Below are 27517 nucleotides of genomic sequence, written 5' to 3' on the forward strand. Positions count from 1 at the left end.
GAACGAAATAAAGATAATCTCGAGGCTAGATTGCAAAATAGCTTCCACATTCTACTTTAGTTCCTGAGCACATTACGTGTCTCGAACATTTCCACGACAACGCTCATAAGATGGTGCATAATCAGTATATTAACCCGAAATGTTCTAGTTCTTTGGTAATTCAAGGTAGAGATTTACCATGGGCTGGCCGATAGAGCGACAATATCGCTTCATACAGGTCGCGTTCAATCCATCCAAATGGTTCGCCACCATTTCTTCTTTCCCCCCCCCTGTCCCATCCCAAATCCTTACCCCTTCCAAGTGCTATATAGCCGTAATGGGTTGGCGCTTTCTCCTAATAATTCCCTTCCCTTAATCTGTCGTATGTGTAGAATTACTGCCTCGTAATATTAATATTGACGTACCTTTACAACGTACTCAGAAGTCACTACCTCTCCGTAGGGTGCAGTCGCACCTCCACAGATCTTCAGTATCAGCTCTTGATACTGGTAATGGCTCCAAAGGGCCACCACTTCAACCCGTTCTCGCACTTGCTTTAAGTCAATATTGGCTTATTTAATAAGCAATAAGATGCTTATCTTAACATACTAAGAAGGTTAGGTGAGGTCGGTGTTTCCTATGAAGCTTTTCAAGGTAAACTAAAATATTCACAATCAATTAGTATGTCACATATGCACTTATTAAATAAGCCAATATTGACTAGAAGCAAGTGCGAGAACGGGTTGACCACTTACGGGCTACTCATGTCCGTGCCACCTTTTGGGTGGCTTAATCTTCATCAATCATCAATCTACAAGGCACTCACCCAGAGGGCCAGGAAGCAGGCATTGCCAACGTCGCGGTTGGAGCCCCACTCGTTAAGGAAGACCAAGCCCTCCGGGGTGTAAGGAGCGCCGTCCTTCGCCCAGTCTAGGAAGTCATTGATCAAGTTCTCGTACTCAGCATCGCCGGTCAGCAAATAGAAGAGCGACTATAGTGAAGAGGAGAAGGAGAGATGAAGATTAGCGGACAGTCACAGTTTCTGATAAAAGTGTAAAACACAAGTCTGGGGTAGAAAATTAAATAAAAACAGTCATTCCCTAGATCAAGACTCGGCGTGGTAAGATCTAAGATTTCTTTCACCCTTAGAACACGTATTGCCGTAACTCGCTGCTAGCCATTAAATATGTAGGAGAATGTGACATACACAAAACCCACATAACTCATAAACAAATAATACACATACACATTGCGGTGAATAACATGACCGGTTCCAGTACCTGGCACCAGGCATATACCTAGTCATAAGTGACTTACATTGATTCCACCTCGTTTGTCGTCCCAGCCGACATTGCCTCCATAACCGCCGAGACCAAACTCATCGAAGTGAGCTCTGGCGCGAGAGACGTAGTTGTTGTCACCGGTGGCTCTGGCCAACCACAGCGCCGCCCAGGCCAGCTCGTCCCCGTATCCGCTGAACGAGCTGAGGAGAGGCAAGACTACGGTCACTGTGTTGCTGGGGAAGTAACTCCACTAAACATAACAAACTCACCGGGAAGTTTCAAGTATAAATAGAACACGTGCATAATTGGGAGGAATTATTATAATAGGGAGCTGCCTCGTATGGACCAACAAGTCTTCTGAAGATTGTGAAATTATGTCCGTGGTACAGTGACGTCACCCATGATTAATAGATCACTGTCTCCAGTACACACAGGGATATATATAATATATAATATAACAAATAGCAGCAACAGTGCAATATGCTCCTATGACCATTAATTTATTAAGAGAAAACTAACTTCTACTCCAATAACCGTCAGCTTCCCATGGCACCATGCTAAAATTATCACCATATTTAGGACCTACAGATATAATCGAGATCATAAACATATATAAGATCATAAACACTTGCAGTAATTACTAATTTAAGCAAATATTATACAATACGCTGTTAATCGTAGCACTTTATCTACTTTTGTAATGTTTTCAAATATGAAGTTTCCTGTAATTTCTGTAAGTTGGTCACAAATACGTGTTGTGCTGTTTGCTCACCACCAGGAAGGCAAAACATCATATTTTTTTTAATATTTTAACATAATTACAATACCTGATTAGGGAATAATAGCAAGTTAGAACTACTGTTGTGAATGTAGCAGTTTGCTGGTGGCTGACATGTGTTGCTTCCCCACTTGCTGTTATTGTGTTGCGTACAGTGTCCTATCTCTTGCTGCTATTACCCACTAGTGTTGCTGATCTGTTACAAATTCTGCTCTTTTGGTGATACTAATTCCCAACTATCGCTGACCCACAGGACCAAATCACCCATTGAGGCCGCTTACCTATTTCCAGGTATTAACAGCTGCGGTAATAATAGTATAAAGACTTATTTGAACCACCGTAAACAACATTATCTTTGTGGATCACTAATATCAAAGAGTAAAGACACTGAACGCCTCGACAGCTCTGCACCGTCGTGACCTTCAGGAAGGTAAGAATACTGAGCAAAGAGTTTCTTAAGAAGCGTCGAGACTTGACACATCGTTATTCTTTAACGTGGATTCACAATTCGTAACACTTAAGCTGTGCACGTTTTAAGGCATTCAAGCAAAACAACTCTAGGTTATTATTATATAAACCCGTGCTGGTAGTTGTACTATACGGTGACACGCACTAGCAGTTGTATTATACAATGACACGCACTAGCAGTTGTATTATACAATGACACGCACTAGCAGTTGTATTATACAATGACACGCACTAGCAGTTGTATTATACAATGACACGCACTAGCAGTTGTATTATACAATGACACGCACTAGCAGTTGTATTATACAATGACACGCACTAGCAGTTGTATTATACAATGACACGCACTAGCAGTTGTATTATACAATGACACGCACTAGCAGTTGTACTATACGGTGACACGCACTAGCAGTTGTACTATACGGTGACACGCACTAGCAGTTGTACTATACGGTGACACGCACTAGCAGTTGTATTATACAATGACACGCACTAGCAGTTGTATTATACAATGACACGCACTAGCAGTTGTACTATACGGTGACACGCACTAGCAGTTGTATTATACAATGACACGCACTAGCAGTTGTATTATACAATGACACGCACTAGCAGTTGTATTATACAATGACACGCACTAGCAGTTGTATTATACAATGACACGCACTGGCAGTTGTATTATACAATGACACGCACTAGCAGTTGTATTATACAATGACACGCACTAGCAGTTGTATTATACAATGACACGCACTAGCAGTTGTACTATACGGTGACACGCACTAGCAGTTGTATTATACAATGACACGCACTAGCAGTTGTATTATACAATGACACGCACTAGCAGTTGTATTATACAATGACACGCACTAGCAGTTGTACTATACGGTGACACGCACTAGCAGTTGTATTATACAATGACACGCACTAGCAGTTGTATTATACAATGACACGCACTAGCAGTTGTATTATACAATGACACGCACTAGCAGTTGTATTATACAATGACACGCACTGGCAGTTGTATTATACAATGACACGCACTGGCAGTTGTATTATACAATGACACGCACTGGCAGTTGTATTATACAATGACACGCACTAGCAGTTGTATTATACAATGACACGCACTAGCAGTTGTATTATACAATGACACGCACTAGCAGTTGTATTATACAATGACACGCACTAGCAGTTGTATTATACAATGACACGCACTAGCAGTTGTATTATACAATGACACGCACTAGCAGTTGTATTATACAATGACACGCACTAGCAGTTGTATTATACAATGACACGCACTAGCAGTTGTATTATACAATGACACGCACTAGCAGTTGTATTATACAATGACACGCACTGGCAGTTGTATTATACAATGACACGCACTAGCAGTTGTATTATACAGTGACACGTACTGGTAATAGTAATAGGCGTCCTCGATAGACACATCGTACTGCATACGATAGTTGTCGGCGAACTCGTAGAGCTCCTTGGCAGCCTGCAGAACCTCTGCGGAGTAGGCCGGGTCTGCGTCCTGTGAGGGGTAGGTGAGGTTAGCGCGGCAGAGGTTAGCCAGAAGAGGCATAAGACAAAGGTTAGCGAGGGAAAGAAGAGGCGGAGATTAACGAGTGGGTGTTTCATCATAGGAATGCAAAACCCTTCTCACAGGTTAATAATTACCGTAGAGGGAGGGAGTTGAAGAACAGCAGGTAGTGTATCGACCAATGGCTGGCTCGCCAGTGTTCTCGCGACCTGCTGCTCTCTCTAGTATGAGCTAACACAATTTTTCCCCTTTAATTCCTCTTGGTGAATGTTTAGTTAATACTGACCTTGAAGACCATGGAGGCGGCAGCGAGGGCAGCAGCGGTCTCCCCGGCCAACTCGCTTCCTGCAAGGGAGACACGGTGTTAGGCAGACTCTGAACGCTTTAGCCAAATAATATTATTTGACTAAGGCGTTCACTCACAAATTTTTGTAATGAATTTTTATTATATCAGGTGAAAAAAGGCAGTGAATATAACAAATATGTTGGTCAGGAAAATAACTAACCTGGATTTGTTGCATCGACTTTGTAGGAAGGTCTTTCCATGGTCATCTCCTCAGGGCGACCCCAGTAGGCGTGGTCTACGTCGCCTTTGCCCACCTGGAAAATAAAACGATATTTGTTTAACCTAATAGCAGTCGAAATCTGAGAAATTCCCTTTTTCTACATCTACTTTTAACGTTAGAAAGTCGACGTTAGAAAGTCATTCGTAATTATTTTGTTACTTTTAAAATCAAATTTATAAGTATATGTGTTTATCTATTTTGCAGTCAAAACAATAATTAATAATAATTCTCTCGTGCATCATATATTTATTGCTTACATCAATGTCTGGTATATCTAAGCTGCTAATAGACTGGATGGTCTTGAACAATACGGAAGCAATGCTCACCTGGCCGTAGAGTTCGTCCTGGGCAGTGTGAGCCTTGAGGAAGTAGTCAGTAGCCCACTTGACCGCCGCCCGGCCATACTCCGTTTGACCTGTGGACACGACCAGGACCATGAGCCTCTCTGACCATGGGAGAGCAGGACGGATTATACTCGTCTGAAGTAACCCTCAGATATAATTTCCAATTCTCAGGGACACGAAGCCTGTTAGACTTATCGAACTTCCCCTAAGCCAACTGCTGATCTTCGCCAGGAGGCATCCCACAACAGTTGCCTAAGCCCTAGGTACTTATTTATTCTTAGTTGAACATTGGACTGTAATATTTACCGGCTGTCTCGTGTCCGTCAGCAAAGTCCACGAGGCCCCAAGCCAGCATGGTGGCGGAGAAAGCCATTGGGAACCCAAACTTGACGTGGTCGCCAGCTGTAGATAAGAAAGCAATAATAATTTACAAACTAATACAGTATATGTCAAGAGGTGCTTCTTTCGTAGTAATAACCACAATTTCAAATTTCACATTGTTCTCCAATTTTTAAACAAGATCAAGGTTCCATAGGACTGGTATTACCATTCCTACAGATATCAGTAATTATGAGCGTGACTGATGGTTCTAGTGTTGGGTATGAAGGAGATACTCTGTAGAGTATAATCATTGATGTGGTGTAGCACAAATGTTATTCTCAACGCAAGAACTCCTGATACAGCTAATATTAGCAATTAGATCTGTAAGCATAACACGATCACAGCGTCATTTGACCCTCCATAGGTGATCACATAACATCTTGTTCAAGGTCTTAATAATAATTCTTCAAGTTAAAACCTCTCTCTCTCTCTCTCTCTCTCTCTCTCTCTCTCTCTCTCTCTCTCTCTCTCTCTCTCTCTCTCTCTCTCTCTCTCTCTCTCTCTCTCTCTCTCTCTCTCTCTCTTTCTCTCTCCCTCCCCCCCTCCCCCCCTCCCCCTCCTCCTCCCCCCTTACCGTCGTAGTAGCCGCCAGTAAGGTCGTGCCCAACATCAGATCCGTCTTCAAGAGCGGAGTCGTAACGCCAGGTGACGCGCTGGTCTGCTGGCAGAGGTCCTGACCGCTGGGCCTCGTAGAACAGGTACGACATGCACAATGCCTGAGGGTGGAGGCGCTAGACTTAAGGCAAAAGGACACGGTTTCAAAGTGCTGTGAGAATATATATGCCAATGATTTAATTGATGAGCAATATATTACAGAATATAAATTATATCACATGTATGCTTAACAGGAACGGAAGGATGTTAATTAAATGCTGTGGGGTAAGGGCCTTGCATCAAGGGTGAGAGTTCTGTTGTTCAGAGTTCAGGCAGTAGTAATGTTGCGTAAGATTCCACTGCTGTACACTTCAGCTATAAAAGACTGTGTGAAGGGTGAGTGACCAGTGAGTAAAAGCTTAATTTTCGGATGATTACTCAGCTCTCAGGCCTGCATATGTATGTTCTTATCTTAAAGACCTACAGGTGAATTGTTTTTATTCCAAGTACTTGGTACTCTCAAGACCAGAGTAGTAACTTCATTAAATCTGAGGTAGGGAAAGATTTCTTGGATATTAAGATCATTGGCCAACTAGTGTGATGGTTAGCACAGGTGTTGCCCTCCCTGGTAGCTGACTGTCAACTAGTGTGACTGTTGATACACGCTGTTGTACTGGTTTGTCATTGTTAAGATCCTCTTCGTCTGTACCATTTATTTTCTTTAAGAAAGTGCATCACAACTATCCTTCGAGGAATTTGTAGCAGATCTACTTTGTGAGAGTCGACGGTCCAGTCACCAGGTCTGACTGTCTTACCCCTCTAGCCACCACTGTCGGTCAGTGACTGTGACTGCCGTCTGTCCCTCGTCGTGACGAATATGTGTGGTGTTTTAACTGTCAAGATTCTGCCTGAACGAACCATTAACCTATGTATACTGAACACCACCTGAACCTTGTGTCCCTGCTCTGTTTTAACACATTTTGAACCCTCTTGACTGTTAGCAAAGGTACTGTAACTCTGTTTAACTGCGGGGACGAGGACGTTGGAGACACTGACCTGGATGTAGTCGTAGGGTTGCATGCCCGTCCCAACGCAAGGGTTGACCATCGGTGCGGGGGTGACGATCACCGCGTCTGACAACCGAGAAAACAAACATTACACACACAGAAATCACAATAACTTGATATATCAAATGAACAAATCCACAAGGGTCTTGCTGAGGGTTCGAATCTATGCGATGGATGTTCCCAGACGCACTGCGTGGTACAGTTGACTAGAGCGCGTCTGAGATCATCCAGCGAATAGGTTCGAACACTCATCAAGGCCCTTGTGGATCTGTTCAAACAAACATTAGTAGCCTTCGTCGAAGTAATAGATGGTGATGGAGGAGGTGGTGAGGGAGATGGTGGTGAAGGAGGAGGTGGTGATGAGGTAGATGGCAGTGAGGATGTGAAAATAAAGGATTTACCGGGTAATTTTATTTATGTTAAGAAAAGGATACAATATGGAACACGAAGACGGGGTTGTAAAGACGGGAAAAACAGTAAATTGAAATAACATAAACGGAAAGATTTTATGTATAAGAAAATAGAAACGAACAGAAATTCAAGCCAGTTACGACAAGAAATAATTGGTTTCTGCTTAGTTTATATATATATATATATATATATATATATATATATATATATATATATATATATATATATATATATATATATATATATATATGTGATATATATATATATATATATATATATATATATATATATATATATATATCACAGATAAAAAGGGTTACAACACGTCATGGTCGCCATCAACCGGGTGTCAGTGCATGTCAAGCACAGTTCTTCACGATCAATGTGTCACACAACTCGGGGATTTTATGTTTGGGATTTCCTGTTCGTTTTGTCGACAAAGAAACGCAAAATATAAAGCAGATAATCTCAGTTTTGCTTTTCCTCTCTATTATATATTAAACGAAAAATTCTCTGTTTTTCTGTCTTCTATACATTAATTGATAAATTCTGGGTGCTGTCATGTGGTAACAGACACAGACAACAGCTAACAGACACAAGCAGACAACGGCACGGAGCACGAGACTCCACAGACAGATAACACATACCGCAGATCAGGTTGCCGTTGACATATTCGGTCTCCACCAGTGGTCTGATCTGGGAATATTCTACTCGGAATCTGAACATTATATTTTCTCCAGCAGACAGGATGAAGGGGGCGGTCAGTGTGAAGTGGTAATCATCGATCTTGATGGCCTCGCCCGCGTAGTTCTGTTCACAAATGTAAACCTCTGTTTATCTCGTTACTGAAGCTTTTTTTAATAAAAAAGATAATACCTAATAAACATATTAATAGTTTCTAAAGTAATAGAAGTATACTTTAAGAAATACTTTAAGAAGTATATTTAAAAAAATACTTCAAGAAATATTTTAAGGATTAATTTAAGAAATAAGAAATATCAATTTAAGAAATATTTTAAGAAATTTCCTATACACAAGTCACTACAGAAGTTACTACACACAATTTATATTACTACAATCAAAAGGCTGTGCCCAGAATGCAAATTTATCCGATCATTGGTTTTTCACGTCAATATGTGAATACACTACCAGTTAAATTGTGTGTGTGTGTGTGTGTGTGTGTGTGTGTATGTGTGTGTGTGTGTGTGTGTGTGTGTGTGTGTGTGTGTGTGTGTAAGAGAAATATATATGTAGTAAACGTAATAGATAAAAAATAAATTGGCTAGAAAGGCGGGATCCAAGAGCTAATAGCTTGATTCTGCAGATACAAATAGTATATACAAATAGTAAATACACACACACCACATAATTCATGGTCACAAAAACGAGTGTTACACGCCGGTTCGTTAATCCAATTATGGTATCCAGACCATAACAAATATATTGTTTTTAAGACCCACTTGTATGGTCGTTTACATAATGGTAGTGTCAGAACCTCAAGGCAGTCTTGAACGTACCTCAATAGTGTCTACGGGTCTGCTGAAGGACATGTCAACAGTGAGGCCGACCATGTCTGCCGGAGCCGGAGCGTTGAAGTCTGCCTGGTAGTTGCCTTCCCAGGCGTTGATGATGACGACGTTGTCACATTGCGCATGCGCTCCTGAGACATAAACAAAAGGGAGGTTATTATTCATCACAGCAGGGTGCAAAAGGGAAAGAAATACTCTCATAGCCCGCAAGCCTACACAGAGCTGACTAGTCTCTTGAGTTAGGGCTAGTAGGCCTGGTCGACGACCGGGCCGCTGGGACGCTAAGCCCCGGAAGCACCTCAAGGTAACCTCAAGGTAGTATTCGTCTTTTTGTAATTAAAGTTTACATAGTATTCCATATTAAGTGTTTCTAAGATTTGTGAGAGCAAAGCCTCTTTAAAAATGCTTCTTTGAGTTTGTCGGGCTAGGAGGCACAAGTTACATTTAATAGTTAATAATTATTTTTAAATTATTAATTGATATTTGAAATATCATGCAAACCATAACTTTGACTTCTGCAATATGAAACTATGTTTGGTTGCTGAGGTGTGAGAGAGAGATACCTGAGAGGAGGGCGAGGGCCCCCAGCAGGCAGGTCTTCACCAGGACACCGGCAGCCATGTCTGCAGCAGAAGAGACTGTGGTACTGGTCGAGTGTACCCGACCCCTAATATACCTGCTGCACACGTGATAGCTATGTGACACCCGCCTCCTGACGCCACACACAGGCAAAGCCAGGAATTACAAGTTGCACTCGAAGGGTTGGAAACATTATTATCTTTGGCTTCTTCAGCTGCTATTTTCCCAAGTGTGTTATCGTCATCTACATCGAACGATAAGGAAATTAAACTAATTAGCCGAGCCACTACTTTATCGAGAATATATCTGCGAGTATTAATTGTGTCAGTGATAATGTGAGTCGCAAATTGTTTTAATTGGTCAAAGTAATCCCCGATTTCATCAAATCATTTATTCATTCTGGTTAATTAGTTTAACTTAAACTGCGGCTCCAAGTGAAACAAGTGTGATGTTGTTCAGGAGTGAAGGGAGGGAATTATCAGGAAAAAGTGCCAATTCTATATAGCACTTGGAAGGGGTCAGGTTAATAAGGATTTGGAATGGGACGGTGGGAAGGAATGGTGCCCAACCACTTGGAAGGTCGGAGATTGAGCGCCAACCTGCATGACGCCAGACCGTCGCTCTACCGTCCAGCCCAAGTGGTTGGGCTGGACGGTAGGACAACCTCTTGTTCATTAAATGAACAGAGGTATCAAATGAAAGAATTTCTGTCCATTTGTTCGTTTATCTGTCTGGAATTGATCCCTGGTTCGTAGATTGCGAATCCCAAACGCTGTCCGCTTGGCCGCGAAACTTGCCAAATAAATGTAAATCTGCTTATATTAACTTTGTAGGTGAATTTTATACATATGTTTCACTAGGAATTTCAGGAGCTGTTTCACCAGAAATTTTTGCTAAAATAAACACAGCTATTTTTTTTTTGTCCCGCCAATTTTTGCTAAAATAAACACAGGAAGCCGGTCGGCCGAGCGGACAGCACGCTGGGCTTGTGATCCTGTGGTCCCGGGTTCGATCCCGGGCACCGGCGAGAAACAATGGGCAGAGTTTCTTTCACCCTATGCCCCTGTTACCTAGCAGTAAAATAGGTACCTGGGTGTTAGTCAGCTGTCACGGGCTGCTTCCTGGGGGTGGAGGCCTGGTCGAGGACCGGGCCGCGGGGACACTAAAGCCCCGAAATCATCTCAAGATAACCTCAAGAAGATAACCGTATAATTAATTAATGAAGGAAGGTTCGCCATAAACCATAGAACCTTCCTTAATTGACTGATATGGTAATGAAAAATAACTCGGAAATCTATTCAGACTCACTTAAGTCCTGCGTAGCTTGGACTCTCCTATCCTGAAGGAGCTCATAAGTTCCTTGACGGCCATCACACGCTTCTTGATCAGAAGGTTGTCCCATAAAGCGGGTACAGGACGTCCCAACAGCCTCAAAAAAATGAGTCTACAGAAGCGTGTTGCTTCTGTATCCATTCGTAACTTCTGCAACACATAACATAATTGCTGAGATAAAAAAGTGTGAATCGGCTTTTGATCCTAAAATGTCTTATATTTACGTTTTTCCCTTCGAATTAAGCGAACGAATTTACCGTCGCTCTACCGTCGAAGGCCCAAGTGGTTGGGCCTTCCATGTGGAAAGTTTATTTACAAACGATCCGACTGAAAGAATTGTTAATATAATGCTTGAGTACATGTACCGAGAACAACAGGATCTTCTTGCTGGGGGTACCTCAAACTAGTATTTATGATACGTTTTAAGTCCTTGTAGTACACATGAGTGTGGCGGTCCAGAGGGGGACACGCCTGTTGTGTCATCAGTTCCTTCCCGGAATCTGAGCTTCGAGAGATCCACCACCAATCCTTACTTATCACTGTAATCAACAACTTGTAACTTTGTGCGTGTATGTATGTGTGCGTGGGTGCGCGTGCGTGCGTACGTGCGTGCATGTGTGCGTGTGTGCGTGTGAATGGCAAGGTGGAAGAGTGGGTGTGAGTGTGTGTCTGAAAGTGGGTGTGTGTGGGAGAGGGAGGTCTGGGAGTAGGGGTGTGTGGACTGATAAGGAAGGGAAAATCCTGGGCTCCACCCAGAGCCCCATCTGGACCTCTCGGCTGGCTACATGGTCGAGATTGTAATGATGGTCTCTGTAACTAGGGGTGGTGGTATCTGGGCTGAACGGTAGAGCGATGGTCTCGCTTCATGCAGGTCAGCGTTCAATCCTTTCAGCTAGGGGCCTCTATGCCCCTTGGCAGTCTAGTACTGTAACCACTCAACCACCTAATGTACTTTTGTACAGTCGGTGTTCCAAGTATATGTAGCCTTCTCTGGTCATTGGTGGATGCCAGTATTGTTGAATTATCTACTACCATGTTCCTAGTGAGCGTTATGTTATGGTCACTTTGCATATGGTTTTTAGGAGCACCAGCTTGTAGATGGCAGGTGGAAAGCGTTATGGTAGTTATACCAATATAAGCAGATCGAACGTGACATCCTTCATTGAGGCATTTATATTGGTGTACCACGTTTGCTTTTTGGAGAGTGTTACCCTGTTTATAGGAGCTGTTCCTTAGTATTAAATCAGCAGTTCTTTTTGTTTTGTAGTAAATACTAAACCCACCAACACTGGAATGTGTATGAATAGTCACTACGAATGTCCAGACAAATATAAGACAAGTGTAATAAACACATTTATACGCAGAGCCCTTACTCGTTGTTCTGACTGGCATAACACCCACACGGAACTGGACACTGTTCTTCAAGTATTAATAAACAACGGGAACACGAATAGAGAAGTCGACACCCATATCAGAAGATATTTAGAAAAATAGTATAACAGAGAACGACCGCCACGGCAAGCAACCCCCTCTCATAAAACTGTTACAAATCCACTATGAGCTCACAATACAAAACTGAAGAAAGAATTATTAAAAATATAATTCCAAATGGAGTAAAACCGGCAGCCCCAGACCGAAGACTGGAATTCATTATTTACGTAGTGATTTATAGCTTGTGGCACCAGTTAAGCTTTCTTTCATTCATATATATATATATATATATATATATATATATATATATATATATATATATATATATATATATATATATATATATATATATATATATATATATATATATAATATTGAATATTGCATCTTTTTTAACCACAAGAGCAGCATTTGTAGACTGATCAAATAAACGAGGCTACTCAAGGAAATATATCAATGTCTCATTTATTAACATTATGTTGATGTTTACATTTTAATTGATGGTTAAAGTTAACAAATTCGGTCGATAATCTGGATGACCTTATGGCCATCAGGTATAAATATCAGCTGCCCACTATCTTGGCCGAAATTGGAATTATAAATTGTGTGGGCGCCCACTGGTGCCTCCATCAAGGTGCACCGCGTCTCTTCAAGTACATCTCCAGCTTTGTGGGTTATCACGGCAGGAGGGGCTCAGTTTCTCGTTGTTGTGACTGTCATAAAGTTATCTCGGTGAGGTGGTGCTCAAGGTTATCATGAGAAGTTTAGCTGAGCTCGACCAAAGCGGCCAAGGCGCCGGTGTAGCCAGCGTTGTAGTCGCAGGCCACCTCGTTGTGCTGGTAGTCGCCGCGGTCGTCATTCCAATTGCCGTTCTAGGGTAGGAAAGTTTGGGATGTTAATGCTTTGTCCGGAACACGAGAATCAGAGCGGCGAAACTTTTAATGTACACAAATGTAGTAAAGTTTAGCGCAAAACTTACGAAAATCAGACTAGTTTTCAAGATCAGATTGACGTATGAAGCATCAGACTAGCATTTGAAGCATTAGCCTATTAGGTAATAAAGTGCTACTTGAGTTATCGAACCGGTATGAGAAGGCAAGTATTTGACAGCTGAAAGAATGTTCCAGGTTCCTCACATGAGAGGAACAAACCCTCAACATTCCAAACAATGTTATCTGGGAGATCCACCAGAGCTCAGAGAATGTTTATACAAGCTCTGAGAGAGACAAGAGGCGCTGCATCAACTTACGGCATCAGGACCGCCGACGAGGGCGCCGTAGAGGGTCTGTGGGTTGGGTCCTGAGTTGTCGAAGGCGCCGTCGCAGGACGCGGGGAGATCCGGACACGAGCTGAGGAGAAGGGAATTACTTGCCACTTAAACTACACCTTGACATCAAGTGCGTTATAACAAAAAATGTGTTTGTTTAGTTTAATGGATTAGAAATTATTTGATGGACTATATTATGCGATTTTTTTTCTAATGTCTTCTTTTATTCTGAGATTTGCCAGGACGAGATAAAAACAAGTTTGCTTCGGTAGCTTTGTGTGTGAGTGTGTGTGTGTGTGTGTGTCTGTGTGTGTGTGTGTGTGTGTGTGTGTGTGTGTGTGTGTGTGTGTGTGTGTGTGTGTGTGTGTCGTACCTGGAGCGGTGGTGGGGTCTCGTAGGAGGGTCCACACCGAAGCCCACAACGAAGCTGTGGTATTTCGGGTTGTCTCCCAACAGCTGGCCCATCTGGGCCCGGGCCCACTGTCTGTTGCTGTCTGTATTAATACCGTGCTTGGCGGCCTGCAAGGATAGAAAAGAATATATGAATTAATGCACAGAAGCCATATCCGTCTGTTGCTCCATGAGCTTCATGGTATTTCTAACAAAGTGATCCTTCTCTGTTAAAGTATAAGTTAGCTTCTACATTCTACTTTAGTTCCTGATCACATTACCTGCCTCGAACATTTCCATCACAACGCTCACAAGATAGTGCATAATCAATATAATAACCAAAAATTTTCTAGTTCTTTTCTTAAATCGAGGCAGAGATTTTTCCCTTCCTTTAATCTGTCGTAAGTGTAGAATTACTGCCTCGTAATATTAATATTGTCGTGGCTTTACAACGTATTGAAGTTGGCACTCACCCAGAGGGCCAGGAAGCAGGCGTTGCCAACGTCGCGATTGGAGCCCCATTCGTTAAGGAAGACCAAGCCCTCCGGGGTGTATGGAGCACTGTACTTCGCCCATTCCAGGAAGTTATTGATCAGGTTCTCGTACTCAGCATCGCCGGTCAGCAAATAGAAGAGCGACTGTAGGGACGAGAAGGAGGAGAGATGAAGATTAGCGGACAAGCACAGATCTTATCGTTTCTTATAAAAGTGTCATAATAAATAACTCCAGCATACGTCTGAGGTTGGGGAATTAAAAGAGCAGTCATTCCCTAGACCAAAACTATCTTACCTTTGTATGCCAAGGTCAGAGGTTTCCTTAGATCCGTTTTTCCATCACCCGAACATGTGGTGGAATATGACACACTCAACACCCACGCCACTCACTCTCAAATAAATAATACGTATGCTCATGGCGGTGAATAACATAACCGGGTCCAGTATCTGGCCCCAAACTTAAATCTAAACATAAGTGACTTACATTATATCCACCTCGTTTCTCGTCCCAGCCGACATTGCCTCCATAACCGCCGAGACCAAACTCGTCGAAGTGACCTCTGGCGCGAGTGACGTAGTTGTTATCACCGGTGGCTCTGGCCAACCACAGCGCCGCCCAGGCCAGCTCGTCCCCGTATCCGCTGAACGAGCTGAGGAGAGGCAAGACTACAGTCACTGTGTTACTGAGGAAGTAACTCCACTAAACATAACAAACTCACCGGGAAGTTTCAAGTACAAATAGAACACGTGCATGACTGGGAGGAATATATATAATAAGGAGCTGCCTCGTATAGACCAACAAGTCTTCTGCAGATTATATAATTATGTCCGTGGAATAAAGTGACGTCACCCACGATTAATAGACCACAGTATCCAGTACACATAAGGATACATATAATATAACATAACTAGCAACAACAGTGCAATATGCTCCTATTGTCCTATTCACGAAGAGAGAATAAACTTCTAGTACAATAACCGTCATCTTCCCATGGCATCATGCTATAATTATCACCATATTTAGGACCTACAGTTATAACAGAGATAAGACCTTAAACACTTGCAGTAATTAAAAATGTGTACAAATATTATACAATACGCTGATAATATTTAGCAATTTATTTTTTTTAATGTTTTCTCATATGGGAGGATGACGTTTTCTTTTACTTTTGCAATTAAAAATACAATTGTCATACACATTAATATTATATAAAGTACGACTTGAGATTACAGTCCACAACACGACAACGTCGCGACCTTCAGAGAGGAAAGGACAACCGGGAAGGAAGCGACGAGTCTACCTACAAGAGTACACAGTGACAGGTACTGGAAGGTGAATTACAGTGACAGGTACTGGAAGGTATATTACACAGTGACAGGTACTGGAAGGTATATTACACAGTGACAGGTACTGGAAGGTGTGTAACACAGTGACAGGTACTGGAAGGTATATTACACAGTGACAGGTACTGGAAGGTGTGTTACAGTGACAGGTACTGGAAGGTGTGTTACAGTGACAGGTACTGGAAGGTGTGTTACACAGTGACAGGTACTGGAAGGTGAATTACAGTGACAGGTACTGGAAGGTATATTACACAGTGACAGGTACTGGAAGGTATATTACACAGTGACAGGTACTGGAAGGTATATTACACAGTGACAGGTACTGGAAGGTGTGTTACACAGTGACAGGTACTGGAAGGTGTGTTACAGTGACAGGTACTGGAAGGTGTGTTACAGTGACAGGTACTGGAAGGTGTGTTACACAGTGACAGGTACTGGAAGGTGTGTTACAGTGACAGGTACTGGAAGGTGTGTTACACAGTGACAGGTACTGGAAGGTGTGTTACACAGTGACAGGTACTGGAAGGTGTGTTACAGTGACAGGTACTGGAAGGTGTGTTACAGTGACAGGTACTGGAAGGTGTGTTACACAGTGACAGGTACTGGAAGGTGTGTTACAGTGACAGGTACTGGAAGGTGTGTTACACAGTGACAGGTACTGGAAGGTGTGTTACAGTGACAGGTACTGGAAGGTGTGTTACACAGTGACAGGTACTGGAAGGTGTGTTACAGTGACAGGTACTGGAAGGTGTATTACAGTGACAGGTACTGGAAGATTTATTACACGTAGTGACACGTACTGGTAGTAGTTGTAGGCGTCGCTAATGGACACATCGTAGTTCTGACGATGGTTGTTGGCGAACTCGTAGAGCTCCTTGGCAACGGCCAGAACCTGGGCGGAATAGGACGAGTCGGAGTCCTGTGAGGGGTAAGTGGGGTCGTGAGGTTAGTGCAACAGAGGTTCACGAAGTAGAGCTAAAGGATAGAGCGTAGCGAAAGAAGGCAAGAGGCGGAGATTAGCGAGTGTATGTTGTGTCTCAGGAATACAAAGCCTTTCTCTCGCTTATTAATTGACTAAGAGGGAGTGGATCAGCAGGTAGTGAACACTGGCTGACTCGCCAGTCTTCTCGCGACCTCAGCCGAACAGGATAATACACACATTCATCAGCTGATACCATGACCACATATATTTAATGTCATCCGTGAGTTTATAGAGCTAGGACAACAGCAGAATAACCAGCACTGGGAACAATTTTTGCAAGGGATTGATCATTGAGCAACCTCACCCCAAATGTGGGAAAACATTGTAAACATTGTTTCACCCTTAACACCAATCACCTTGCTCACCGACAGCCTCACCGACACGTTGCTGGAGCAACACTTAAGTACTGCCGATATAACAAACCTATCACTCAATATACAGCATCTTGCTACCACCAATAGTACCTACGGGGCTCACCATAGCCCGTGCTACTTGGAATTGTTTGTTCCAAGTAGCAAATCTTGAACAACAACAACAATACCACTAATATAAATCGTAACTTAGACATTGAAACTGACTGAAGTGAAATGACTCCTGATGATAACTATGACATAACTCCAATAGTCTAGTAAGACCGCTGGACACTGCGACTCATCCATACACAAGCTAAAATTTACAAAAACTCAAACCTATTTGAGTTTACAAACCCTTGATGCGCCAATTCACACTGTATACAAATGTAACTGCAGCAGGGTGGAAGCAAACCAAAATGGACTGCATGGGTTGCTCTGCGGAAGCTCCAAGGTCTGGCATGCAAGACACAACGAGGTTAATGACGTCTTCAAGAGGAGTGTCTCAGCTCAGTGCCCAGCAGAGAGAGAACCTGGCATCCTAGTGGACCAAAACTCGGATGACCCCGCACTTCGCCCTGATGGCATCACCATATACCCCTGGAAGAGGGGAAACAGCTGGTGTGGGACTACACGTGTGTATTCACCCTGGCTGACACCTACATAAACTTCGGCGCCAACCACAGTTAAAATCAGTCAAATACAGGTGATTGGAAGGTCAATACACCTTTGTTCCCATAGCCACTGAGACGCTTGGCCCCTGGGGAAGGAGTGCCTTTGAATTCCTCAAAGAATTGGGTTCCAGGATCCGTGACATCACCAGAGACCCAAGGGCTGCCAGTTTCTTGTTTCAACACCTCAGTGTGGCGATCCAGAGGGTTTCAAATGTTATAATTTCAAAATAACACAAATGCGAAGAAGCTTGAGCTCCTTTGCATTTGTGTTACTCACGTGGCCCCAACAGCGAGGTTATTCGATGAAATATCTGTACCCTAAAATTGACCATAGAGTGCTGTCGGGAGGGTGGCTTAATAGTCTCACGACTTCCAACTTTTTTTGTACAGTCAATATGGTCTAGTTCGTATAGTACTGGATACGCTTAGGTTCATGGAGCTCTGGTTGTCTGAGTTCGAATGCTTCAGAGGGGAGGAGTTTTCGGTTGCATATTGGCTTGGGGACCAGTCAAACTTCTTCGCATATATACACTAAATCTTAAAAATAAGTTACTATTTTTAATAAACTGAGCTACTACAACTTCCCCGCCAATTTCTGCTTATAAACGTTGAGGTAATAACTACCTTGAAGACTATGGAGGCGGCAGCGAGGGCAGCAGCGGTCTCCGCGGCCAACTCGCTTCCTGCGGGAGAGACACACAGATGGTCATCGCCAGGTTAGGAAGACTTCGAGCGCCTTAGCCAAATAAAATTACTTATGAAGGCAGTGAACATAAATAATTTGGTGAGGAAGACAACTAACCTGGATTTGAGTCATCGATCTTGTAGGAAGGTCGCTGCATGGTCATCTCCTCAGGGCGACCCCAGTAAGCGTGGTCTACGTCGCCTTTGCCCACCTGGAAAATGATTTTATATTTTGTTCTTAATTTAAAAGGAGTTTATATATATATATATATATATATATATATATATATATATATATATATATATATATATATATATATATATATATATATATATATATATGTCGTACCTAGTAGCCAGAACTCACTTTTCAGCCTACTATTCAAGGCCCGATTTGCCTAATAAGCCAAGTTTTCCTGAATTAATATATTTACTATAATTTTTTTCTTATGAAATGATAAAGCAACCCTTTTCTCTATGTATGAGGTCAATTTTTTTTATTGGAGTTAAAATTAACGTAGATATATGACCGAACCTAACCAACCCTACCTAACCTAACCTAACCTATATTTATAGGTAAGGGTAGGTTAGGTAGCCAAAAAAAGCTAGGTTAGGTTAGGTTAGGTAGGTTAGGTAGACGAAAAAACATTAATTCATGAAAACTTGGCTTATTAGGCAAATCGGGCCTTGAATAGTAGGCTGAGAAGTGCGTTCTGGCTATTAGGTACGACATATATATATATATATATATATATATATATATATATATATATATATATATATATATATATATATATATATATATATATATAATATAACATTTCATTTCGCAATCATAACTAATAATGATAATCTTATGCAACACGTGTATTGTTTTCATTCTTATCTGGTATATCTACGCCACCTATAGACTACATGGTTGTGTACAGTACGGAGGGAGTGCTCACCTGGCCGTATAGTTCGTCATAGTTAGTGTGAGCCTTCAGGAAGTAGTCAGTGGCCCACTTGACCCCTGCTCGACCATACCCCGTCTGACCTGTGGACACAATCAGGAAGATTAATCTCACGGATCATTGAGGAGGGCAGAGTAGGTTACTGGTCTGCTGTGACTCTCAAATGTGGTTTCCTATTTTCGGGGATAGGAAGCCTGATAGACTCATCGATGTATCCTCGTAAACCGACTGCTGATCTTCACCATAATGTACCCCATAACAGTTATCTAAGCCCCAGGTACCTATTTACTGTTAGGTGAACATTGCAATGCAATACTCACCGGCTTTAGCATATCCATCAGCGAAGTCTATGAGGCCCCAAGCCAGCATGGTGGTGGAGAAAGCCATTGGGAACCCAAACTTGACGTGATCACCAGCTGCGGATAAGAAAACAGGAATTATATGTGACAACTTATAAAGAATTTGTCAAAACGTGTTTTTCACAATAACAATCCCTATTTCACAGAGTTTTCCTCAATTTTCAAAGATCAGGGTTCTATACGCGTAATATTAACATTCATATAGCTTCCTCGCTGAGGGTTTTCGAATTATTTACACAATGCTCTTTTGATAATTACTTATTTATATGGTGTCAGATATAAGTTATGGATCAGTCGGAGATTCAAGTGTTAGGAATGACAGAGTAGTGTAGAGTACGATCATTGCTGGTGTGTAGCATAAATACCATTCTCAACGCTAGCACACCTGATACAGAAAATATTTGCATCCTGCACTGTCAACATAACCCAGTGTCATTTAACCCACACAGGTGATCACGGGACAACATGCTCAAGGGCTCGGCCATGTATAATTTTATTATTATTATTATTATTATTATTATTATTATTATTATTATTATTATTATTATTATTATTATTATTATTACACAAGGGGGTGCAGGAACAGACGATTTATGACTCCTGTTAGCAGACTGAGAACTTTCCCTTCCCACAGCTCATGGTAAGCCTTACCACTAGTTTTCCTGGAACACGACCCGCCAATCGGGTAACAACCAGGTATCCAATTACTGCTGGGTGAACATAGGCAAACAGTTAAGGATTGGTGCTTAGTCAATCTTCCCTGGCCAGGATTCGAGCCCCGGGAGCAAATCGTTCTTTTTTCTCTCTCTATTTGTGTTTGCCTTACCGTCGTAGTAGCCGCCAGTGAGGTCGTGGCCCACATCGGAGCCGTCGCCAAGAGCAGAGTCGTGTCGCCAAGTGATGCGCTGGTCGGATGGCAGAGGTCCTGACCGCTGGGCCTCGTAGAACAGGTACGACATGCACAGTGCCTGAGGGTCAAGGGATCTGAGTTTGAGCAAAAGGAAATTGCTTCTATGGAGTGCGAAAAATGAGTGGAAGATGCACATCCAAAATATATATTACAGTTACTGAAAAAAATTAATATAAGTAGATACCAAAGATTTAACTGCAGGAGCAATATATTCAACTAGATAACACTGGCTGGATTGGGTGTGTTCAAAGAACATCAGTCTGCCATTGGTTGTCTTGGAATGAACCAAGGAAGTGAGCTGTTGTATCGACACAATGTAGTGTCGTTGTAGTGTCTTGTGTAGTGTAGTGTAGTGTCGTGTTGTAGCCCGTTTCTTGTAAGGACGTATTCTGGAGTCTATTCTCCAGAGTAGTGTCTTGTGAGGATGTATTCTGGATGTATTCTCCACAGTATCTTGTGATTATCTTTCAGGAAGAAACTTAGCATGGCTCATCAACCAGGCGCGGGATTGAAGTACTACGTTAAATCTTAGTCTTGTTATTCCAGTCAGAAGCTTACTGTTGCTGGGCAGTGTTTTAGGAAGTTGTTGATGGTAAACATTACTTTCTTAGAATTGAGATATTCAGACCCGGCAGATATCAACGTGCTTATTTCTATGATTGGACCGGTTAGTAACCATATCTGTAAGCTGAGCTCAAGAGAATCGTGACTTCGTTACACTACGTATATAAAACACTGAACGTAAAAGGTGAGAGTTTAGTGAAAGTTTAGCATTTAGGCGTTTTGTCAGCACTGAGGCCTACAGATGTGTATTTTCCGAGCAGGCAAAGTTTCTGATCTCTGCGGGGAAGCTTAAGACTTTTTGTGTGCTCGCAGTGTGTTATGTCTTACTGATTTCCTTACATCTGAGATAGGGGAAAGATTTCTTGGATATTAAGATCATTGGCCAACTAGTGTGATGGTTAGCACAAGTGTTGCCCTCCCTGGTAGCTGACTGTCAACTAGTGTGACTGTCTTGATACACGCTGTTGTACTGGTTTGTCATTGTTAAGATCCTCTTCGTCTGTACCATTACTTTTCCTTAAGAAAGTGCATCACAACTATCCTTCGAGGAATTTGTAGCAGATCTACTTTGTGAGAGTCGACGGTCCAGTCACCAGGTCTGACTGTCTTACCCCTCTAGCCACCACTGTCGGTCAGTGACTGTGACTGCCGTCTGTCCCTCGTCGTGACGAATATGTGTGGTGTTTTAACTGTCAACATTCTGCCTGTAGGAACCATAAACTTGTATATACACTTCACAACTACTGAATCTTGTCTGTGCTCTGTCTCCTGACCATTGTGAACCTTTCAAAGGTTTGTAAATATACTGTCCCTCGGTGATTTACTGCGCAGTCTTCTGCGTTTCGTGATATTACTAGCACTTTGTACCGATAGGTAGACACGGATGGTGTAGTCACTGACCTGGCTGTAGTCGTAGGGCTGCATGCCAGTCCCGGCACAGGGGTTAGGGATGTCAGCGGAGACGATACCCACACCTGACAACCAAGGAAGCAAACATTAGCATTCGTCAGAGTTATGAAAGAGATTAACTCACCACACAGCAGGTGGTGAGGGAAGTGGTGGTGTGAGGGAGGTGGTGGTGGTGAGGAAGGTGATGGTGGTGGTGGTGGTGGTAGTGGTGAGGGAGGTGGTGGTACATATTTATCACTACCTACCAATCGGTGACTACGGGAACAGAGCGGTCGTAGAGAGACCACATACAGCCCTCTCATGTGCCAGGTAAGTCCACTACGGGCTCACCATTACCCGTGCCACTTGGAACTACTTTGGTTCCAAGTGGCTGAATCTAAAACAACAACAACGACTTCGGGAAGTGAGTGTCGTAGTCTACTTGCCCCTCTTTATGCCCCGCCTACTAGCCTTGTTGTACCTGTTGCGTTATAATTTAACTATTCTGACGTTCGAATTCTTTGTCTAATCTGCCTTAAAGCTGTGGATGGAGGTGGCTTTCACAACTTTTTCTTTCGGTGCATTTCACTTATGGACGATTTGTACAAGGTCCTTACATTTCTTCGACTCATTTACTTTTCCAGCTCCCACTTATGCTCTCTCGTTGTAGTTTCTTTAACTTTAAAAAGGCTGTCCTTATCCACCTTATCAATTCCCTCAACATCTTGCATGTTGCTATCATGTCCCCTATGTTCGTACTCTCCTCCAGGGTTGGGAGGTCTAGTTCCCTTAACCTATTCTCATAGTTCACATATCTTAGCTCTGGCACTAATTTTGTTGCAAACCGTTGTGCTTTTTTAATATTTACTTTTATGCTTCACAAGGTGTGGATTCCAGGTAGATGTTGCATATTCTAGAACTGAACTAACAAAGGTTGTGTAGATTGTCTTGGAGCTCTGGTTAAGCTTTGTAAACGACTTCCTAAGGTTTACCAGTGTCCCATATTCTGCCGATGTTACTCTGTTCATGTGTGCCTCTAGAGATAGTGTTGGAATTATTTCCACTCCCAAATCCTTTTCTACTTTCGACCCTTGTGGCACTCTACTTGTTCCCTTCCTCCAACTCGAAACCTCATCTCTGGCTGAGTGTCTGTTTTCTGTCCTTCAGGTAGTCCCTTACACAGTTCAGTGTCTTCACAGTCATACCCTGTTTACTTCTTTATCTAGAACACCAACCTTTCATGAGGAACAGTATAAAATGTTTATTGATAATCAAGGAAAATAGTCCACACAGCCTTCTTTTCCTGTGTTAGTAACCTCGTCGTAGAACTCGGTCAAGTTTGTCAGGCACGACGTCCTCTTCTAAACCTATGCTGACCATTTCCTACAAGGTTTATCCTCTCCAAATTTTAAATTGTTTTCAGACTGATTATTTTTTTCCATTACTTTACACAGAATACTTGTCAGTGACACTTGTCTGTAATTTAGTGCCTTTAATCTCCCCACTTTTTGGGATATTGGGGCTACATTTGCCTGTTTAAAAAATCTGGATGGTGTCCAGTCTCAAGAGTTGTATTGAACGGGTGACAAAGTTCTCCTTGCAGCCTCCTTCAACAGGCACGGTGACATTAAGTCTGGTCCTATTGATTTTGGTGTATCTAATTCTTCCAGATGTTTCTTCATAAAAGAAAAAAGTTTACTTCTTCATAAGAAGTAAATGTGTTTTAGGAGGGAACATGAGTCATGACAGCAAATAAAGGCTTCGTATAAATACAACTTTGAGCTTACAGGGTTAAGAAGCACAAGCTTCCTTTAAACATAATTAATTAATTTTATGTAATTCAATGTGAAATAGCATGCAAACCATAATTTTGAATTCTGCATTTTGAAACTGTTTGGTGGACTCAAGTGTGAATGAGCTATCATATGTGTACCTGAGAGGAGGGCGAGGGCCCCCAGCAGGCAGGTCTTCACCAGGACGCCGGCAGCCATGTCTGCAGCAGAAGAGACTGTGGTGCTGGACGAGTGTACCCGACCCCTAATATACCTGCTGCACACGTGATAGCTATGTGACACCCGCCTCCTGACGCCACACACAGGCAAAGCCAGGAATTACAAGTTGCACTCGAAGGGTTGGAAACAACATTATCTTTGGCTTCTTCAGCTGCTATTTTCCCAGTGTCAACTATCGTCAACGGCACCGAGCAATAAGGAACTTAGTTACGACCATTAGTTACGACCATTAGTGGGTCGTCGCCTTGTTCTCCACGAAAACTACGGCCGGAGGGAGTTAGAGGATGCCTCGACTTGCTTTCTAACGGCTTCCTGGTTAAAACAGTCGCTTAACCTTTGTGTGAGCAACCCGGCCTCAGGATGTGTTCAGTCAATCCAGCGACCGAACACAAAGACGCTGGATTGACTGATTCATCAGTGTTAACATGCCGTTCATTCCAAATACAGAGAGAGGGAAAGAAAGCAAATAAGAGAAACCGATACAAGCAGAGACAGACACGAAGAGAGAGGAAAGCCAATGAACAGTTTCTATTAAAGTCAGACAAGCCATCCTCAGATTCGTCAGATGTATGGTCTGTCTTTAATTACCATGGGTGTGAAGCACTAAGATTGGTGAGATTGGTATGCCACTTATATAAATTATTAGGTAATAATACAGTGCAGGGAGCTGCATAACCACATACTCCACAGTGCCACTGCTCAGTGCCAACCAGCAGTAAGATCATTCAGAGATAGTCTAGAATTTTGTGCAAAATCTAAGATATTCAATGTTTTTATTAAATGTGCCATTTCCTTATTTCAGAACATTGTGTACGAAGACAATTATGTAAGAAAAATTTTGAACGATAAGAAAGGGAAAAATAAAATATAATTTGAATACGCCAAAGACCAATTTACACCAGAGAAGGCAAGGAAGTTGCAGTTGTAATTTTCATGCAGTACCATAATGTGTTAATTAAAACACCAACGAACTTGACTTGTGTATTTTTAGCTGATGTCAGAGAAAAGTTATCTAGAAGATGGATGACAGATGTTTGAACAAGGGTGCAACTTCAGTGTGTTTGCCATAGATCGTATTTTCTTTGTATATTTATATTTTTGTTTCTTTGTATTTTCTTTGCAGGAGAAAGACGTACAAAAACAGAAAGAGACCGGGCCGAATGATTACATTTACTCCTTCCTGTTTAGTGCTGACAGGATAATGGTATCGACTCTGCCCAAAATGAGCGTTAGATCGTGTTTAGGGAGAACATTAGCTACCAATTGTGTTACTATTAATTTTGTTTAATATTGCGTTTCAACTTGTTAGAGCGTTGCGTGGTAATAGCGTTGTGAAAGTACTCGTTGTCTTCATTGTTATCAAGCGATGAATCCCAAATTTTGGTCATAATTCAAGGTCCGTTTTCAAGGTCATAAAAGTCATTCGGGAGATAAAATATAATTTTTTTTGTTCTTATCTCGCCAGCTGTTCGTGTTTCTTACCAGGGGTAACAGGGCACAAACCTACAAATTTTTTTCTTATTTTATTTTATTTTATTCCTGGGGGAGCTTCTGATAAGGTGTGACCTGGACGGGTGGTGGAGCGATATATGAGGAACACTGACCATAACTCGACACGGGAGACATCTCCTGTCACTCAGGGTGCAGTCGCACCTCCACAGATCTCCAGTATCAGCTCTTGATACTGGTAATGGCTCAAAAGGGCCACCACTTACGGGCTATTCATGCCCGTGCCACCTTTTGGGTGGCTTAATCTTCATCAATCAATCAATCATAACTCGACACCCTTCTTGGACTTGGGGGTCGACCTGTTCTCAGGCTTAATGCCAAGCAATTTTGGGGCTGCCATCTGGTATTGTAGTGGAACTAAAAGAATCGCCATATATATTATTTGTATCTTTTATTTGTTTTTGATTTATTTATATATACAAGAAGGAACATTGGGTTTGTTAGAGTACATAACTTTGGTGTTCTTACACCAATGTAAGTAACAGAATTTTATTTCAACATAATAACTACAATAAAAGTTGATAGTTTTGACATACTGGTGATGTTGCATGTTGTTAGTACTAAATTTGAGGCAGTGGGTAGCACAAGATACAGCGTGAGTTTGAAGCACAACGTAGGAAACTATGAGGATGTAATTATATACTTTTTTGTTTTACTTTTGAATAAAGTATAGATTAGACAAGTTTTTAATTCATTAGAGAGAGAGTTCCATTGGCTTGGTTCTTTTATTTGCATGGAGTGTTTGCACAGATTTAGTCTGACTCTCGGGATATCAAAAATATATTTATTTTTCGTGTGGTGCTCATGGGTTCTATTACATTTATGAAGGAAGAGTTTCAGATCAGGACTAGCATTTAGCAACAAGGTTTTGCACATGTAAATAGCACAAGAGAATGTGTGGAGTGAGTGTATGTTCAGTATGTTCAGGAATTTAAACAGAGGGACTGTGTATTATCTGAACAGAGTTTGTTATTTTTCTAATAGCATCTTTTGCATGGTGATGATGGGTTTGAGGTAATTTGCAGTGGTTGAACCCCATGCACAGATATCGTATGTTAGACAGGGATGGATTAGTGAGTAGTATAATGAGAGAGATCAGAGTGAGGGAACATAATATCTGATTTTAGAAAGTATACCGAAAGTTTTTTGAGACCTTTTGTTTGAGACTCAACGAAAGCCTCCACCTTTACCAACGCCTTGGCCACTACCAGCCCCAGCTCTACCACAGCTGCACCCACCAGCCAGCCAGAAGCCTTTCCAATCTTACCAAGTCTGCGAAGTCTCCCAGACTATTGGAGGCCCACCGTCCAAACAGTGACCCAACCGGAGCCAACACCAACCCAGCGCCCAACATCGTCCAAGGATGGTGTTATCCCTGCCCAGCTGCGGTTCGCAGAACGGATTGTCGGGTCAAACAGCCGTCTCTTTGGCACCACTCTCAACACTGTATACTGTAAACGGTCTAACGATCATCAACGCTCCTGGCGCAGTGTTCGCTGCTCCAGCACCGACGGACGACTCCAGCGGTGGCGGCACATATAGCTGCTCCTATGGTCCTTGAAAGTTGAAGTTGAGTGATACTGTCCATGAAAGGTGTCCCCACTTGGCACCCCGCACGATAACGTGAACTTGAGGGGTTATAAGATGTTAATCCATTGTTTGTTAATCTGTTCACTTCAGACAGTTAGTGATGTATTTCTCTCAGTTGTCTCAGATGTATTCCCCTAGTTGTGCTTGCGGGGGTTGAGCTCTGGCTCTTTCTGCCCGCCTCTCAACTGTTAATCAATCAACTGATTTTGCCCCCCCCCCCCCCCCCCCACCACCACACACACACAGTAAGGAATCA

The 27517-nt window shown here is 42.3% G+C and overlaps 3 protein-coding genes across 3 annotated transcripts in view; all 3 read right to left on the minus strand.

Annotated features, from left to right (window-relative positions):
- Positions 1–9671, minus strand: part of LOC138370632 (uncharacterized) — a 10920-nt gene extending 1249 nt beyond the window's left edge. The window contains exons 1-12 of the mRNA XM_069335230.1: positions 9513–9671; positions 8938–9080; positions 8068–8230; positions 6999–7075; positions 5923–6064; positions 5274–5369; positions 4950–5038; positions 4564–4657; positions 4344–4402; positions 3930–4048; positions 1297–1462; positions 806–970 (exon numbers count right to left, since the gene is read on the minus strand). Of these exons, the coding sequence (XP_069191331.1) occupies positions 806–970; positions 1297–1462; positions 3930–4048; positions 4344–4402; positions 4564–4657; positions 4950–5038; positions 5274–5369; positions 5923–6064; positions 6999–7075; positions 8068–8230; positions 8938–9080; positions 9513–9570 (1371 nt within the window). The 5' untranslated portion in view covers positions 9571–9671. The remainder of the gene's footprint in view (positions 1–805; positions 971–1296; positions 1463–3929; positions 4049–4343; positions 4403–4563; positions 4658–4949; positions 5039–5273; positions 5370–5922; positions 6065–6998; positions 7076–8067; positions 8231–8937; positions 9081–9512) is intronic.
- Positions 1–27517, minus strand: part of LOC123759534 (uncharacterized) — a 65384-nt gene that overhangs the window by 25726 nt on the left and 12141 nt on the right. The gene's annotated exons all lie outside the window — the stretch shown is intronic.
- Positions 12745–24213, minus strand: LOC138370634 (endoglucanase E-4-like). The gene is made up of 13 exons (XM_069335232.1): positions 24084–24213; positions 22163–22236; positions 20615–20756; positions 19750–19845; positions 19424–19512; positions 18595–18688; positions 18417–18475; positions 16587–16705; positions 14927–15092; positions 14422–14586; positions 13932–14077; positions 13541–13640; positions 12745–13163 (listed from the first exon to the last, which is right to left on the minus strand). The coding sequence occupies exons 1-13, from the start codon at positions 24139–24141 to the stop codon at positions 13056–13058; spliced, it is 1416 nt and encodes a 471-aa protein (XP_069191333.1). The 5' UTR covers positions 24142–24213; the 3' UTR covers positions 12745–13055.

Source organism: Procambarus clarkii, chromosome 32 (genome assembly GCF_040958095.1).
Source record: "Procambarus clarkii isolate CNS0578487 chromosome 32, FALCON_Pclarkii_2.0, whole genome shotgun sequence".
Lineage (NCBI taxonomy): Eukaryota > Metazoa > Arthropoda > Malacostraca > Decapoda > Cambaridae > Procambarus > Procambarus clarkii.